The following is a 16,302-nucleotide window of genomic DNA, read 5'->3' as shown; positions in this document are numbered from 1 at the left end:
TCTTCAGAGCCAGGAAAAGACCAATCACATGAATGTGACTGTACTAAAATAATTTGCATGCAAATTGACTTCCTTGATGAGTTTGGGCGACTCTGTGCCTCAAGGTCCCATGTGTAACAGTTCCTGCTTGCCTTTAAGCTTGTGTTTAAGTACTTAAGTAATGATATACTGCCCAGACCCTGTGCAGCCTAGGAACAGAATGGTGCTTACTGCTGTGGGTGTTGACAAGATGCTATGGACAAATCTGCCAGGACAAGAAAAGGAACAAGGTGTCCAATTTTTACACGTTTAATCCCCATGCAACCTTGACATGCAAGGTTAACACCAGTTTTGGGTAAAACAAAATAATGGCAAAGATCCGATGAGAATTTACTTACTGTGAAGCTTAGTCACATATCTATTTCATCACAAGATCTGCCGACACCTAACCCCAAATCAGCCAGGATCTAAATGAACTTGCAAAGAGCAACAAAGATAACATAAACCATGGAACTGGTGTTAAGAGCTGAGGAAATCAGATCAGAGTTGATCCCTGTTTCTGCAGCTGTTTGAGAAGGCCAAAGGCCTGGACCTCACATGGAATTAGAAAAACTGATTCCTGAGCTGTTACACGTTAATCTGGTAGGTGACCCCCACAGGTCAGAGCTGGCCTCTATAATTTTGAATGGAAAGAGTGATAAAAGCTCTGGCCAGAAGAGACTGGTAATTATCTGACTCTCTGAGACCTGTAATGAGGTTACCGTGCTGCTGTGTGTGTGAAGGAAGGGGGGAAATAATCAAACACCCTTGTTATTTCATAAGTCCCAGGCAAAGATGCACGTACGTATACAAGAATGGTTGAAGGGACCCTTCCCCAGTAGTAGCAGACTGTGCTGACCAGCGAAGCGCAGTGACTTGGCAAGCCTTCATCGGGCACTAAGAGAGGGTTCCTCTACTTGTCCACTTGCCCAGGCAACCTGAAAACACTGCAACAGCATTCATCTTTAACATGGAAGGAAGAATTTTCTTTTTTCATTTCGATTTGCTGCAGAGCATAATTCAAAGCTGAGTTAGTGAATTATCCCAGCAGGCTTTGCATGCATGTTTATAATGACAGAATCAGGTAAACAATCTGGAAAGGAACTTGAAGGACCCTCATAACCATTCTCTCGCACCAAGCTGGACTGCCCTATCTAGAGCTGTTCTTAAAGATCCCCAGCAGCCTGTATGATCTCTTCTTTTTCTTCCCTCTCCACCTAAGTTCTTATCCTGTTGTCAATGAAATTGTATTGGTCCTAGACAAATCCATCTGGGAGATAAATAGCAAGCCTGTTAATTTTCCACACCCTAACAGATTGTTTATGTGTTCAAGAATTTTCCTAGATCTTGAAGTTATGATTGTGTTCTTCCCTTTCTCGAGGGGCACACACCATTTCTCTTCTCTAGGCTCTTCTCCTGTAGGATGTTGGCTATCAGTTCATGGAGTTTACTGAAATTTGCCTTTGCTTAGGAGAAACGTAAAAACAGTAAAACAGAAACAACAGACTAAGGATCACAGATGAATAACCACCACCATCCAAATCATCCTTTACACTGAGTATTCTCAAAAAGCTATATGTCAGCTACAGCCAGGTCCAGCAGAGCTTCTCCTCCGGTGGTTGTCATCATCTGCCATACCAAGGAAGTCAGTTAATACGTTCCACAAACTCCCTGGCCCACTGGTACTCCTGCAATGAGGGGCGCTGGGCAGTTGTAACCTCTCACTGCTGTGCACTGAATGATTTGGGTTCACTTCCAGGCAGCCTGGAACATAAGTGGCAGGGCCCAGTTTTATTCCTTTTCAACAGCCACTCAAATTGCTTAGGAAAGACTTACCTACACTCTCAAAGCAAGTACACAATCCCATGACACAGTAAGCAATGCCTCTTCTTTTTCCTGTTACTGCTCACAAGTTGCACACTACTGCATTACTATTCCAGCCACAATAATCATGCAGACAGGTCGCAACTGTGCCACAGTTATAAATGGGTTCACAAGTAAAAACTTTCAGATCCACTTGTTTATTCTTATAGTTTCCCACAAAAAGCATAGAGAAGCTCATAGGACCAAGCCATTTCTTTTTTTTTTTTTTTTTTCATGTCATTGCAAGTAAACTTCTTTCCTCTTAGTTCTTCAGCCTGACTAACTCCATTTCCTCCTCCTCCTGAATGGTAACCACAACAATTCACTACAAGATAAACATGCTCTGTCCCAGCCACCATTTTCCTTAAGCTCCTCCAACTTTGATTTTGATTAGACTTTGAGCCATGGCAAGAATTTTCTCTCCTCCTTAGACATGAAAGAAGAATGTCCAGTGTTTGTGGACAGCTTGTTCACACTCAAAAGAATTCTTTCACGGCAGCTCCCAGCAGTCAGCAGGACTAATATTTTCCAAAACCCAAGAAGAGGAGGGCAGCACTGAACAGGATTGTGAATGCTCGATATGTTTGCACAACTATTGCCCTTGCCGTTGCGCTTTTCAGGCAGTTGGGACAGGTCTCTGCATGTGCAAACAACTGACCTATGAACAATTGCACTGATGCGCGAGGTGTGCATGTTGGACCGTTACTCTTGCACATTGGTTAATGCAGACTAAAGACCAGTGTGTGTTTAAAAAGCTGCCAAAATGCTGTGCAGACCCTCAGCGATGTGGTGAGATACTGGACTCAGGCCCTTCCAAACAAAGCCGAAAGGGAAGAACCAGAGCCAGCTCATTCCTCGCAGACCAAAGGATTCCCCACGTGGGAATTCATTCAAAAGCCGCTCTGCACCGTCCCCTCCAGTATTCCCTGATCACCCCGTGTGTGCTTCCCACCGAGCGGTCACACCGCTCCCCCCACGCTGGGACGCGTCAAGTAACAAACGAGCCAGGGCTCCCACCGCCCCTGCCAGAAGCGCCGCTTTGGGAATGCCGCTGCGAGCCTCGCCGGGGAAGTGCGGCCCTGCCCCGCAGCCCCATAGCCCCGCAGCCCCCAGGCCTGCCTGCCCCAAAGCCCTGCCTGCCCCGTCCCCATCCCCGTTCCGCAGCCCCTACGCCCCGCAGGCACCCCCCGCTTCCGCAGCCCGCCCCGTCCCGCAGCCCCTTTCCTGTCCCTCCGCCCCGCAGCGCCCCCCGGTCCCCCGGCGGCGGGGCGGAGCTCGGGGCGGCGCTCACGCCGCAGCCCGACGGGGCGGTCCGGGCGGTGCGGAGCGAGCGGCGCGGTCGGAGCCGCCGCGGGGCATGTGAGCTGCGGAACCGCGGCTCGGAGCGATCGACGGCCGGCGCGGGCTCCGGCATGGGGCTCGCCCTGCTCCTGCCACTGCTGCTCTCCCGAGCCGGTAACAGCGCGGTCGCGGGGCGGGCGGGGGCGGCGGGGGCACCGGGTGCCCGGGGCCGGGTGCCACCCGCACCGGCTGCGCGTGGCTCATTCCGTGCCCGCCGCGCGCGGGACCCGCGGGAGCGGCGAAGCCCTCGGAGCCGTGGGTTCGTGCATTGTGCTCTGCGCCCGAGTGCAGATATGATTCCTCTTCCCAGCTCCGTTCTTGCCCGGCATTCATGGCTCGTGTGACTAGAAATACCAAAATTCGGGGTGCTCTGAAGCATCCCTCCACCCTGGCTACGGCATGGCAGTGCTTTCCAGTTCAGACAAAGCTGTGGCTGCTGAATATGCCAGCAACCGCTGTAAAAATGAGCTGCTGCACCGGACCTCGGCAGCGTATGCAGCCGCAGGATTTCAATAGATCTCCCACATTTTCTGTGTCCCGATACTAAGGCTTCTTTGATGACTGTACTTAATAAAGGAAAGGTTTCCCTTCTGCAGTTGTTCTCTCTATCGATAGCACGGTGCACGAAAGGCATCAAAATAATGCACGTATATATGACAGGACGCAGAGTGAAATGGGAGAATAAAGAACCTGTATTATGATGGGACAAGGGGAAATGGTTTTAAACTAAACTAAAAGAGGGAAGATTTACAGTATGTATAAGGAAGAAACTTTTTATGCTGAAGGTGGTGAGGCTCTGGCCCAGGTTGCCCGGAGAGGTGGTGGATGTCCCATCCCTGGAAACATTCACAGTCAGGTTGGACGGGGCTCTGAGCAACCTGTTCCAAATGAAGATGTCCCTGTTTACTGCAGGGCAGTTGGACTTTCAGATGGGCTTGAAAGGTCCCTTCCCACTCAAACCATTCTAGAATCTTAACCATCCTTTTTTTTCTAAGATATTAATGGTCACGATCTGTGAATTGATTATTACCTTTTAACTTTTTTTTTCTTTAAACTACAGAAGGGACTCCCCTACACATGCATCTTTAACAGGTTCGGCAGCCTACACCATAGGTCTAAGAAAGAATTAACTTTCTCATTCTTTCATGTTATTATTTGGAATACTAAGACAAGGTTTTAAAAACTGAAATGACATGTCAGGTATTAGGGTTTAAGACCGTACATAGCTACTGCATGATGTCTGTAAAGAGGGACTATTTTAAAACTGGAGGTTTACGGCAGCTTCACCCGAAGCATTTGGTACAGGGCTGGGGTAGAAACACAGTCCATCCACTGACAACTAGCTCTGCTCTCTCCTGGCAATTAATCACTTTAGAGTTTTAAAAATGTCAGTTCAAGCTCAGTTGCTTGCTTAGCTGAAATCTGGATGCCAGGAAAGTGCATCCTGTCCTCCTCTAACTTCTTAGAGCAGGTGCTGCACACCACTGTTGGTGCTGGGATGCTGGGGAGATGGTATTGGGATCTGTCCTGGTGGGGTAGATCAGTTTGCTCCGTTTAGAGTTCCAAAAGCTGCTGGAGAGAACAGACTGATTAGCTCTTGGGAATTTGCACTGACTGCAACCTTGCAGGTTGTAATCAGTTGGAATGTTCATTAAGGTTGTGCCTAGGTGTAATACCCAACCAAAACTCATTGTGCTGGGTACAAGGCTTTTCTGATGAGATATTTGTTTTTCAGGGAGCTTACAAAGTCCTACAGTCTCCACATAACAGCCAGATGAACAGCAAAGTATAATAACTTTATAGAAGTGCCAAGAAATTTGTACAAATGAGACAAGACACCTGGATAGTATTCCTGGGTGATAGGAGAAGTGGAAATCTGAGAAGCAGACAAGCATAGATTTATGCAGCCTACTGCTTACAGCAAGTAAACTTATGAAGCCAGCAAAAGTGAAGGAAGTGAACAAATTAGGTGGTGAACATCAGGCACTAGGAGCTGCTCTAATCTGTAGTGAAGGCAGACTGAACCAGTACTTCTGCATCTGCTAAACAGAGTGATAGGTAAGGTCATGTACCCAAAGAATACTAAAGATATTTGGTTTTCTCAAAACCAACCAAGCAATATTGTCCTGAAGGGAAGAAATGTACTAGCCTATATATATATTTTATTAGCTGTCTTCGATGTACTTGTACTGTAAACACAGATTCATATACTACAGAAATGAAGAAAGATTATAGACTGCATTCACCTACCTGTGACAACATAATGCTATGTATCACGCTAGTATTACCCTTTTGAGACAATAGTCCCTATGAAAAATTCAAAAAGCTGAAAAAAGCCTACTTTTAAAGATTATATTGTTAAATTGAGATTATTTAGTACTTCCACATAAGGTGGTGCATGTGTGTGCATATAGCAATCAATATGAAACACACAGAGATATAGTCTCTATGTGAAATAAACACACTCGGAGATATAGTCACATATAGAGTTCACAATCAACCAACAGATGGAAGCTGGCAGGCCAAGCCTGCATCCCAGTGATTTGGTAGGGATTTCAAGGGCTGGGTCCTATATACTTAAATTGATTGGCTATCAGCACTTCTATATGAAACTACTCCATCTTATGTTAAGGATTTCTACCATGCAGAAAATACGTATTCTTTAGTTTCCAAGCTCAGTTGTTTTTAACACCCTACAAATGGCTTTCTGGGTACACCTCTTAATGAGCAGTATACATTTTAGCAGCGGCAGCAGCACTGACTCACAGTATGGTGTTGCTATGTGCTTATTGCACTGCGGTTTTCATTACTCAGAAGAGCTTCTTCAAAGTGAGCCTCAGCAACACCAAGATTTCCACAGGGATTTACTACTCTGTAAGATACAGCACCATTCCTGGACCTGGCCAAGCTGAAAGAGTTAAGGGTGATAAAAACTGGTCTTGTTAAATAAAAATATTTTTGAGACTTTTAAGCTTTCGTTCCCTCTTTCATACATCAATGCTCATACTTTTGTTTCTAAATGGAGATGGCTTTTGTTCCTTACTACTGCATATGAAGGACCTCAACCAATTCTGCCTTTTGAGAGGAGTCCTTTTTGAATATAGGATACCTACAGAATAGCAACAAGGTGCTTGTGTGGCGTTCATGGAGATTGTGATCCTAACAATCTTTTCCCTACTTGAGCAGGAGATCTCCTCGCTCTGCCGCGGAGTGACTGCCTAGCAGCAGAGGAGCTGTGCCTCTCGGACTCCACCTGCAATGCCACCTACAGGGTCCTGGAAAATTGTGCCCTTGCTAAGACTCGCTTCTCTCCACTGGATCATGATAGCAGGGTCAGATGTCTGAATGCAGAGCTGGACCTTGGAAACAGCTCCTTGCTGCACTGCAGGTGTCACCGGCGCATGAAGAGACAAGAGCATTGCTTACGCATTTTCTGGACCGTCCATTCCAGCATGACAGATGGTGAGATGAAATTATATGAATTTACAAGGTAGCAGTAAAGCTTTCACCTGCTGCCCTCTGAAAACAACTGCAAAAGGCCACTTCCCAGCACCACAGGTATCACTTTGGAACCAGATCTCCTAGCAAAGAGGAGTCACTACTGCTCTGTTTGATAAGCAGAGAAAACTGAAATGGATTTGGTCTGGGACTGGCCCTGCTGGTACACCAGGGACCCTAAGAAACAGAGACAGCTATTCTGAGACAGTTAGAGTTAGTGCTGTGAAGGGAGACAGCTGTGATATCACCTCAAAAATGGTCACATCTGTCTATCACTGAAAATGGAGGTGTGACAATGACACACAATAATGACATCCTTGAGCATGCTGCTTCTTTCCAGCTTTAGTGGGATGCTTCCGCTTGGCCTCCCACTAAAGTCCAACTGTGCTGCCCATCTCGCTAGTACTGATGCAGAAAAACCCAAATGACAACATAGACCAAATTCCAGCCAGTGGAGATCTCATGACAAAATATAATGCTCGTTTTACACAGTAATACCTTCACATCTCCAGCAGAACCATTCTTGGCATTTGGCTTTGAGAAAGATGGAGCATCTCTGAACTCCAGCCCGAAGAAACGACCAGGCACAAATAAGAAAAGAATCAGGTTTAAAAAAAAAAAAAAAAAAAAAAGCTGGTCACAATGCATTTCTTCCACTGCATAAAATGCCTTGTATCTTGCCTAGGTTATTTCAATTTGGAGACGTCTCCCTATGAGAATCCAGCAAATGAAGAACACTGGAAGACAGACTATAATAAACTGGCAGCTCTGTTGTCAGGTAAGAATTGTAATGATTACATGATATAACACTGCCCTGATATAACAGCGTTATCTTTTAAGGGGCTTATTATGATAATTATTAAGGACAATTTGGAGTAATGGCCCCTTTAATCAGAGAAATGCTTGCTCTGGATACTTGCCTACATTTGTCTCCCCACTGAGTGCAAATACAGCCACAGATCCAGGCCCAAGAATGGGGAATCACTGACAAAGATTCATTCTCTGAAAGAATCAGCCTAACATGAACCAATAAAAAATACAAAGCTGTAACTAGTAGAACTGCAGTATCATAATACAGGCAGAAAGTGGGACTAATTGGCTTTGTTCTTTTTGATGTCCCCAATCTGACCATCAAGTAAGGGCTACTCCTTTTTCCACACAGATTCTCTGCTGGAGACTTGCTTCATTGTTTCTGGGTTTCTTTTGGCTTTGTAGGCTCACAGTTAGACAGAGATGCCACAAATCCATGCCTCAAAGCAACTCATGTCTGTAACCTGAGCAAGAAGTGTGTTCGTCTGCGCACAGACTATGCCTCTATCTGCACCAAGGGAGCAGGGAGCGAGGACGCGTGTGACCGTCGCAAATGCCACAGGGGGCTAAGGAATTTCTTTGAGAAAGTTCCTGAGGATTTTACCAAAAGGATCCTATTCTGTCCATGTCAAGATGAATTTTGTGGAGAACGACGTCGGAAAACTATTGTTCCTGATTGTTCCTTCCAGTCTAACACCAAACCCAATTGCCTCTGGCTTCTGGATTCCTGCTTAGAAGACCATATCTGCAAGTAGGTCTGGCAGCAGCAGATGTTAGCCAAGGGAAGAGAACAGCATAAACACTGATAGTCTCATTTTCCTTTCTACAGATCCCGACTGGCTGACTTCCAACAAAATTGTCAACCTACGGACATGTCTCCAGATGGTTGCACTCAGCACAACCATGCTGCATGCCTGCAGGCTTACATGGGGATGATTGGTAAGTGATCACAAGAATATGGACGCTTTCAGGCCACAAACTGGTAGGCACACTCTGATGCTGTAAGGGACCATCTTGCTCTACTGCAGGAGGCACTGGCCAGTATTCCAATGAATATGCCTTAGCCTGATTGATGCTAGTGCTCTACTTCTCCTGGGTACCATATCACAATGGAAGACTTCTGCCTCTAGGGCAGCATTCCCTTTAGTATAGCAGGACTCAAGATGCTTCTTTCATTTGATAAAGTAAATCCTTATTGCAGTTTCTGGGGGTTTGTGACAGGCACGCCCATGACGCCCAACTATGTCAGTAACTCCAGTGTGGAGGTGTCCCTGTGGTGCACATGTGAGAGCAGCGGCAACCAGAAGCAGAAGTGTGACCAGATACTCGGCATGTTTGAGAGCAACAAATGCCTTGGTAAGCATCAATCATATCACAGTATCAGAGAAGCAGCTCCGCACCGGGAGATTCAAATCCCATTGATTTTAAGATCCTACATAGCATTGCTCTTGTGTGTAGTTCTGTCTTCTTTTGCAGCATCTCCCATCCAGCCTATGGGACCAGCCTGTATCTGTTCTCAGAAGTGTTTCTGTACCTTTTGGCAACACTTCTGTTCATCTCAAACACCGTGAAGCTGTTTCCAAACAGCATTCAAATGAAGGGGTTGCAAACAAAATCACAAGGGGAGGTCAGACATGCTGCACCTGTAGGTTCTTGATAACCACATCAGTGCACCAGGACTGTGGAGTTTGAGCTCTTCTAGTCCCACTCCTTTCCTGTGCATGCCCTTGGCCCTCACTGACTTGTTCCAGATAATTAGCACATGAAACAGCCTGGTTATAGATCCAGCAGCAAAGCTGTCACAAAAACCCTGTGACATGCAACTATGTAATCCTAAGTCTGTATTTCTTTTATGTCTGTAGTATTTTAGCAACAGACCTTAATAAGATTTAAATATTTTATGTTTGTAAAAGCTTCCAAAGGATATCAAAGAAACCAGCAGCATTAGATAAACGATTGATATTTAAACCTCCCTCCTGCTGCGTGGAAAAGCCTTATGCTCAGCACTACAGCTACAGCTACACCTACACCTAAACACCCCATCTGAGACACCACATACCTGCCCCTTACAAAACAGACATCTGGGAAAGTAACCAGAGGGACCTAGATGTCCTCAGGTACAGTGCAAACTGGCTTTGCAGTCTGCTCAACCTCACAAACTAACAGGCCATTTACCGAACAGACAATATGTATTCTCTGTATCAAAGCCATACAGCCCATGAGTGCATTTCCTAAACTGCTTCCCTAGACTTCTGCTCACTAGACTTCAAGGTATGCACAAGAAAAACACATTGGGACTCTTGCTTTACTTCTGTTTGCAGAAAATACCATTTGGTCTCAAATGCACCTGAAGCAGACAGCTCTAGAAAGACAGAAAGACTCATTGTATTCATCTTCCCTAAGCTTCCAAGGAGACAGTGCCAGCGCATCTCTTGCTTCAGAAATGTCACAGGTATGGATTGCTTTGTTGCCTTCACAAAGCAGTGAGTCAGGTGGCCTAGAGACAGTAGCTGAAAAACCTTGGATCTGTAAATGTGTGATTTTGGACATCAAAGCAAGGGATGCCGCATGCATGCAGAACCCTGGACCACTTTACCTCGAGGTTTTCCTCCTGCAGACAAGCAGAAATAGGAGGCTGTGCTGCCTGGCCACCAGAGTTTCCTATAGTCTCACATTAGTGCTCTGAACTGGAGGTTCTGCAGCCAGTTGTTTGATCATAAACATAGTTAACTGGGACTCATTCCGCCTTTTCATTTCCTAGGTGTCTGAAGGGAAGACACAACGCGACATCTCTGAACACAGCAATATGCCTATGGCATCCTCTGTTTATTCTGGAGCTTCTATTTCTTGGCCGTCTATGGCTCTATTCCTGCCCCTATTGCTGAGCCCATGTTAAATTGGCATAAATGGCATCTTTCCTTTCCATATTATTAATGGTATTCCATATCCAGACACCTCCCACTGCTGATTTACGTTTGGGAAATGGAAGGCTTCCAGAAAAGAGGACTGGAACAGCCTTAATGCAGAATGGCAGTCACTGAAGACCTCCCTCGAGCTTGCACATCACTTTCCCCCAGTCATTTTGCACTGAGCTCTGTAGATATGGTGCCCTACATCACTTCTAATATTTTAGTGCAGTATTTTAAAACAAAGGCCTGGATTCTGTCAGAACTTGTGCAGGGTTTGTTTCTGCCTGCAAGGAAGGACCTGACATGGTATGTCCTACCACCCCACCGTCCGGAGCTCTTCCTCGGGCGTACAATCATGGAATGGGCTAGGCTGGAAAGAACCTTTAAAGGCCATCTAGTCCAACTGCTCTGCAATGAACAGGGACATCTTCAACCAGATCAGGTTGCCCAAAGCCTCATCCAGCCTTCCCTGCCTCCTCTTCTGTGGAGGGGGCACCGACAACTTCTCTTGGCAATCTGTGCCAGTGCCTCACCACCCTCATTGCAAAAAATTCTCTTCCTCATGTCCAATCTAAATCTGTCCTCTTTCAGTTTGAAACCATTTCCCCTTGTCCTGTCATTACAAGCCCTGGTAAAAAGCCTCTCTCTGTCTTTCTGGTGATCCCCTTTATATATTGAAAGGCTGCAGTAAGGTCTCCCCAGAGCTTTCTCTTCTCCAGGCTGAACCACCCCAACTGTCTCAGCCTGTCTTCAGAGGAGAGCGGTTCCAGCCCTCTGACCAATTTTGTGGCCTCCTCTGGATCCGCTCCAACAGATCTGTTTGTCTTGTAGCAGGCACCCCAGAGCTGAACGCAGGGCTGGGTAGTGTGAGATAGAGTACAGGGGAAGCCTCGCCTGTCTTGACCTGCTGGCCATGCTTCCTTTTGTGCAGCCCAGGATACAACACAGCTTTCTGGGCTGTGAGCACACATTACCAACTCGTATCCAATTTTTCATCCACCAGTATTGTCCAGACCTTTTCTACAGGGCTGCTCTCAATCCATTCATCCTCCAGCCTGTAGTGATATTGGGGATTGTCCTAACCCACATGTGGGACCTGGCCTTCTTGAACTTCATGAGGTTCATGTGGGCCCACTCGTCCAGACTGTCAAGCTGTAGAGTACAACATACTATCCTGAAGACTGGAAATCCATGTTCCAGGTTGCAAGTAAAGCTCAATAAACATATAGTCCCTTGTAAACACCAGTTCTGGATTACTTTCAGTTCCCTTTTCAATTCTATTATTTTAAGTATATGAAAAACACCATCCCAGGTCAAGGACACTATACTACAGTTTATACTCTTGCTCATTTCTGGTTTGCCCCCTGCAATGTAGATACATATAATCATCCATTATCATGACTAGCAACAGACTTGGGTTTTATGGGTTAAGATGGATTTCTGTGCTCACTCCCAGTACATTTAGTCTTACCTAGCAAAGATGACCTTGCGTGACTTCAGGACGGAACTTCTTAGTAATGCTCCGAGAGTATATAGCTCATTGAAGCTGCATTGACCACAAAACCCATGGGACATTGAGACATGAAAATCTTGGAGCTGCATGTACCTTTTACCTCTCCACACACCCAAGTTGTCCTTGTTCTCTTCCATGCTGCCTGTCCAATTTCCTCTGCCAAGCTGTTTCATAACCTGTTTATTCTGAGTGTAAATTTGTGCACTGTATAACTGTTATTTTGTATCGCATTTGTTTGTCGTGTTAAGTGAATATTGATTTCTGAGCATAGGTTAATAGTCCACGATCAGTTGTGTGCAAGAGTTGCCTCATCAGCCAGCCTACACTTCCAGGAGAACATGAAACTCAGCTCAAAGCAAATGTCCACGCACACGTATAGTGCCCCTTGCTCATCCTATGAGATGCAACAGACCCAAACAGTATTGTGTGCCGCAAATGCTATTACAGTCCTGAACAGATGCAAACAGGCAGATATTTTTTACCCTGTCCTTTTATCTGTTGCCAGGAAAACACCAGCTGGGTGCTACACTGTGGTTATCAGTCACTGATTGACACCTTCTTATTACAGAAACTTACACCGTCACATGTATTGGAGTAGTTGTCCTCCTGCAGTACTAATATTTCCATTTCAAATTCCAGCCTTCTCTTTACTTCCTGGGCAGATAGGGTGAGCATATCACTGTGTGGAGCAGAACCATCTCCTCTGGCACGCAGAGAAGCAACATCCTATTTCCATGCACTAGGAACAAACATCATGTCTTCTTAATTAAGAGGAGTACAAATGCTGGTATTTCCAATTATCTAGAGAAATATGGCAGTTTGTATCAAGAGACAGCACTATTTCCACATATTTGCTACCATTCTTTAATAGAAACAAGAGCCCATGTTGCCATATTCTAATGTCCACATTAGACCATTCTCCATATGTTGGGACTAAAACCACTACAGTCAAGAGTCTTGATAAATAAGAGCATCTGTTATCTCCAGAATTTAGTGGAGAATGACAGGGAAGAAGAAAATGTTGTTCTTCCCGATATTGCACAAATTAGTGCGGATATTTCTTAGAATAATGGAGTAGATTTCCCTGAGCCATCTGTACCATACACACACTGTACTGCATTCATCTTCCACTCATCTGCTCTGTGATCTTTCCTCTTTCCCCATGACAGCACTCTAAGACAGGTTGATATGGAGAAACGTATTAGCATTTTGTTGTTCATAGTCAAGGCACTGTGAGCCTTTAGCCCTTTACCCCTGCTAAGAAGGCTGATTGCAATTCCAGACTCCTCCCATGTCCTGGACTACACAGCAAAATGCTTGACACTCAGACAAATCCTGCTCTAGGCTGAAATGAAAGCAAAACATGTCAGTTTTGTTTTTTTCTCCAACTATCCTATGTCCCTTTCACATGTACCTAGGAACCTTTATATGCATGGCTGCCTCTTAAGCTTATTCATCAATACCTGCAAATAAAATTCACCTCTAAATACACCTGCATTCACATGTATCCACACTGCTATGAGTACAAATCCATTTTCACTCAGACTTTTGTAACACCTGATCTCCAAACATCACAGTTATTCAGCTACATAGGATACATGCATGCGCAAGTATAACTGCTACTAAGAAATGTCATGCCAGTATTGGTATCAGTTCAGCTCTGTTAGCACCACCAATGTTCAAAGACTGGCATAGTTACTTAAACCCATTCAGAACAGGCCTTACTAACCATACTGCAGGACATCACAACCCTCCCTCAGCTTCTTTGCCCCAGAAACTGGAATACAACATCCTGTGAGTACCTTTGGTTTAAGTACAAAACTAATCTAATTGAGATTCTCTACCCTGACGGTCTTAATGTTGAGCTCTTAGCAAGCATATAAAAGGAGGGAACCTTCTAATTGTTGCAATGTAGATTATTTTTAAAAGTGTAACATAATGCCAGATCTCACTGATAAAATTTATCTCGCAGCTCTAGAAGTCTCCTGCCTTCCTTCACATTTAATAGAAGCTTCACTCCTTGTGTACTGCTTGCAGCAGTACAGAAAAGAAATTTAAAGAACATAGTTGGACAGAATCTCTTGCAAAGTAATCTTAATAACAGCTTTTACAGAGGTCACTCACTGTAAGGTACAATGGTTTCTGATATAGCTGTAGATCCCTTAACATGGTCTAGTGTAGCATTCTCAAAGGTCATTTGTGTGATCCTTCTCCAGTAGTGAGCTTAGTCACTGTGTTGGGTAAGTTGTTGATACCAAAGATAAGCCTTCGATTTGAAAGTCTGAAACTATTCTGCCCTTGCCTCATTAAAATAATTCCTACTGCCTCCAGAAAATGTGTGTTTCAGTAAGAACCAAGTGACTGCAGTTTTCCTTTTGAGGGGGACGACAATATGGATCACAGATGAGATAAAGCTGAGCTTTACTTCAAACAGTAATTCCTGGCTACAGATCCCTGGCATGACTCTAAAACCTGTTGACAGGAAAAGGTAACCTCGAGCTGACAACACTCATAGCTTCAGCACCTATGAGGAATGAAAGTCTCTTTTCCAATACATCCTAACAATCACCAAGTTGCTCTGTTTGCTAAAATGGTAGCAACTTTACACAGGAGCAAGAAAGAAGACTGTCAAAGTGATCTTTGAGGTGTCCCTGAACGAGATAGAACTCTTGGGGCGACAATGGAGAAGAAGAGAGCCAACCAGCACCACCACAAAGCTCAACAGGAGCGTTTGGCACTGCTATGGAATCAAACCCAGCCTCTGTTCTACAGTTGCTTTCCCCATTGAAACAGAGCCTGGTAAACACAGTCGGAGCATAATCATGTCTACCTCAGGGACTTTATGGCTGAACCTTGTTTCAGATGAGGGAGGGCTGGTTGAGGCTGAGCTTGGCTGTGTCCCTAATGGAAGCTTTTCTTATAGACGATTAGCTCTCCTCCAGGAAGCATCCTGGTGTTTGGTTTTCTTGCAAACCCCAGGGTTAGCAGAGGTCAAGGGATGCAGCACTTTCTCCAAGTGCCTTCATGAAAATAGCCCCACACGCTTTCCATTTACAGCTGATCACCTCCATTACCCCCGGCCAGGAGGGGATGATCAGCAATTGTTAAGTGCTTGAATCAGACTAATAGCTCCCTGCTAATTCCCCCAGTAATGTGAATCTAAATTCCTGGTAAACAAACGGACTGCTTTTCACACACAGGGATGAATGCCAAAAGCCTAATATTAGAGCTATGGAGCTAAAGCTTTTAGAGCAATCCTGTCCACTCAAAGATGTTTAATGACATTATATTATATACTAAATAATTATAAAATGAAGGCCCACTTGGAATCAATGAGTTACTGTCTAATTAAGATGAAAAAGGGGCTCTACCCTGTTTTAAACAAGCTTATACTAAAATGGTGTACCCGATAAATGGTGCTGATAACTACGTCTTTACCTTTGGGCAGAACAAGACAGCCATTAAGCTAGCACAAAATAATTGCGTGAGTTTTGGCTCATCTTTCTTCTCACTGGTCCCACACGTTTTCCTGGAAGCCATGAGATTCATCTGTTCTTCCCCTCCCCCATCAGATGACAAAATTTATTAAGCAACATTCAAATAGCTTAGCCTGATGGAGTGAAAATCATCTTTGCCTTTGTTTTATCCTGTGGCCAGAATCACTGAGATCATACCACTAACTGCTTGAAGAGCTGAGATGAGGACTAGAGCCTCTAGAAGCATACCACAAGACTTGCTAGTGAGTTTGAGAATCCAGGAGAAAATTAGAGTTGTCTCTAGTGAAGATAAAAAGATGGAAAAATGTTCTACTGATTATCTGACTGAATTTAAATTAACTAGTTAATTAATCTTCAACTGAATTATATCTCAGCAACCACTGATCAAAATAAAGAGCAAAATTATAGAAAAACACTAGATAGAGTTAGAACATGTATAACTACAGATCTAAAAATTCTTATTCCACTTCCATTATGTAACCCACACACATATATGCTGTTGCATGCATCATCCCCTTGAAGACAGTGCAAGAATAAAAAGAGTTGCATGAGACTTTTTCCTCCTTCCAGAATATTGCTCTGGTAAGGAAACCACAGGTGTTTTCCTGTAATGATGCTCCTTGATCTAAACTGTGTGCACTCCTACATCTTTGGCATCTGGTCAGAGAGGAACATTACACGGAAACATCTGCATTGCAACACATAGGGAGTGCCAAAATTAAAATTTTGTTTTACAGTGGCATATTCAGCAAGAAAAAGCTGCCAACTGTTTTATAGTATTGGAAGTGCTGTTGCAAATAAATTCCCCTGGTATCCACAAATGCCTAATTTAAACTCCACAGAAATAAAAACA

At 44.6% G+C, this 16,302-nt stretch overlaps 1 protein-coding gene across 1 annotated transcript; it reads left to right on the top strand.

Moving 5' to 3' along the window:
* Positions 1-3,180: 3,180 nt before the first annotated feature.
* GFRA3 (GDNF family receptor alpha 3) lies at positions 3,181-14,758 on the top strand. Its single transcript, XM_054079995.1, has 8 exons — positions 3,181-3,336; positions 6,409-6,684; positions 7,406-7,498; positions 7,936-8,281; positions 8,360-8,469; positions 8,752-8,886; positions 9,852-9,982; positions 10,292-14,758. The coding sequence occupies exons 1-8, from the start codon at positions 3,294-3,296 to the stop codon at positions 10,424-10,426; spliced, it is 1,269 nt and encodes a 422-aa protein (XP_053935970.1). The 5' UTR covers positions 3,181-3,293; the 3' UTR covers positions 10,427-14,758.
* Positions 14,759-16,302: the final 1,544 nt, after the last annotated feature.

The sequence above is a fragment of the Cuculus canorus genome, chromosome 14 (genome assembly GCF_017976375.1).
Source record: "Cuculus canorus isolate bCucCan1 chromosome 14, bCucCan1.pri, whole genome shotgun sequence".
Taxonomy (NCBI): Eukaryota; Metazoa; Chordata; class Aves; order Cuculiformes; family Cuculidae; genus Cuculus; species Cuculus canorus.
The sequence above is the reverse complement of the archived record's forward strand: the minus strand, read 5'-3'. Positions and strand labels throughout refer to the sequence as shown.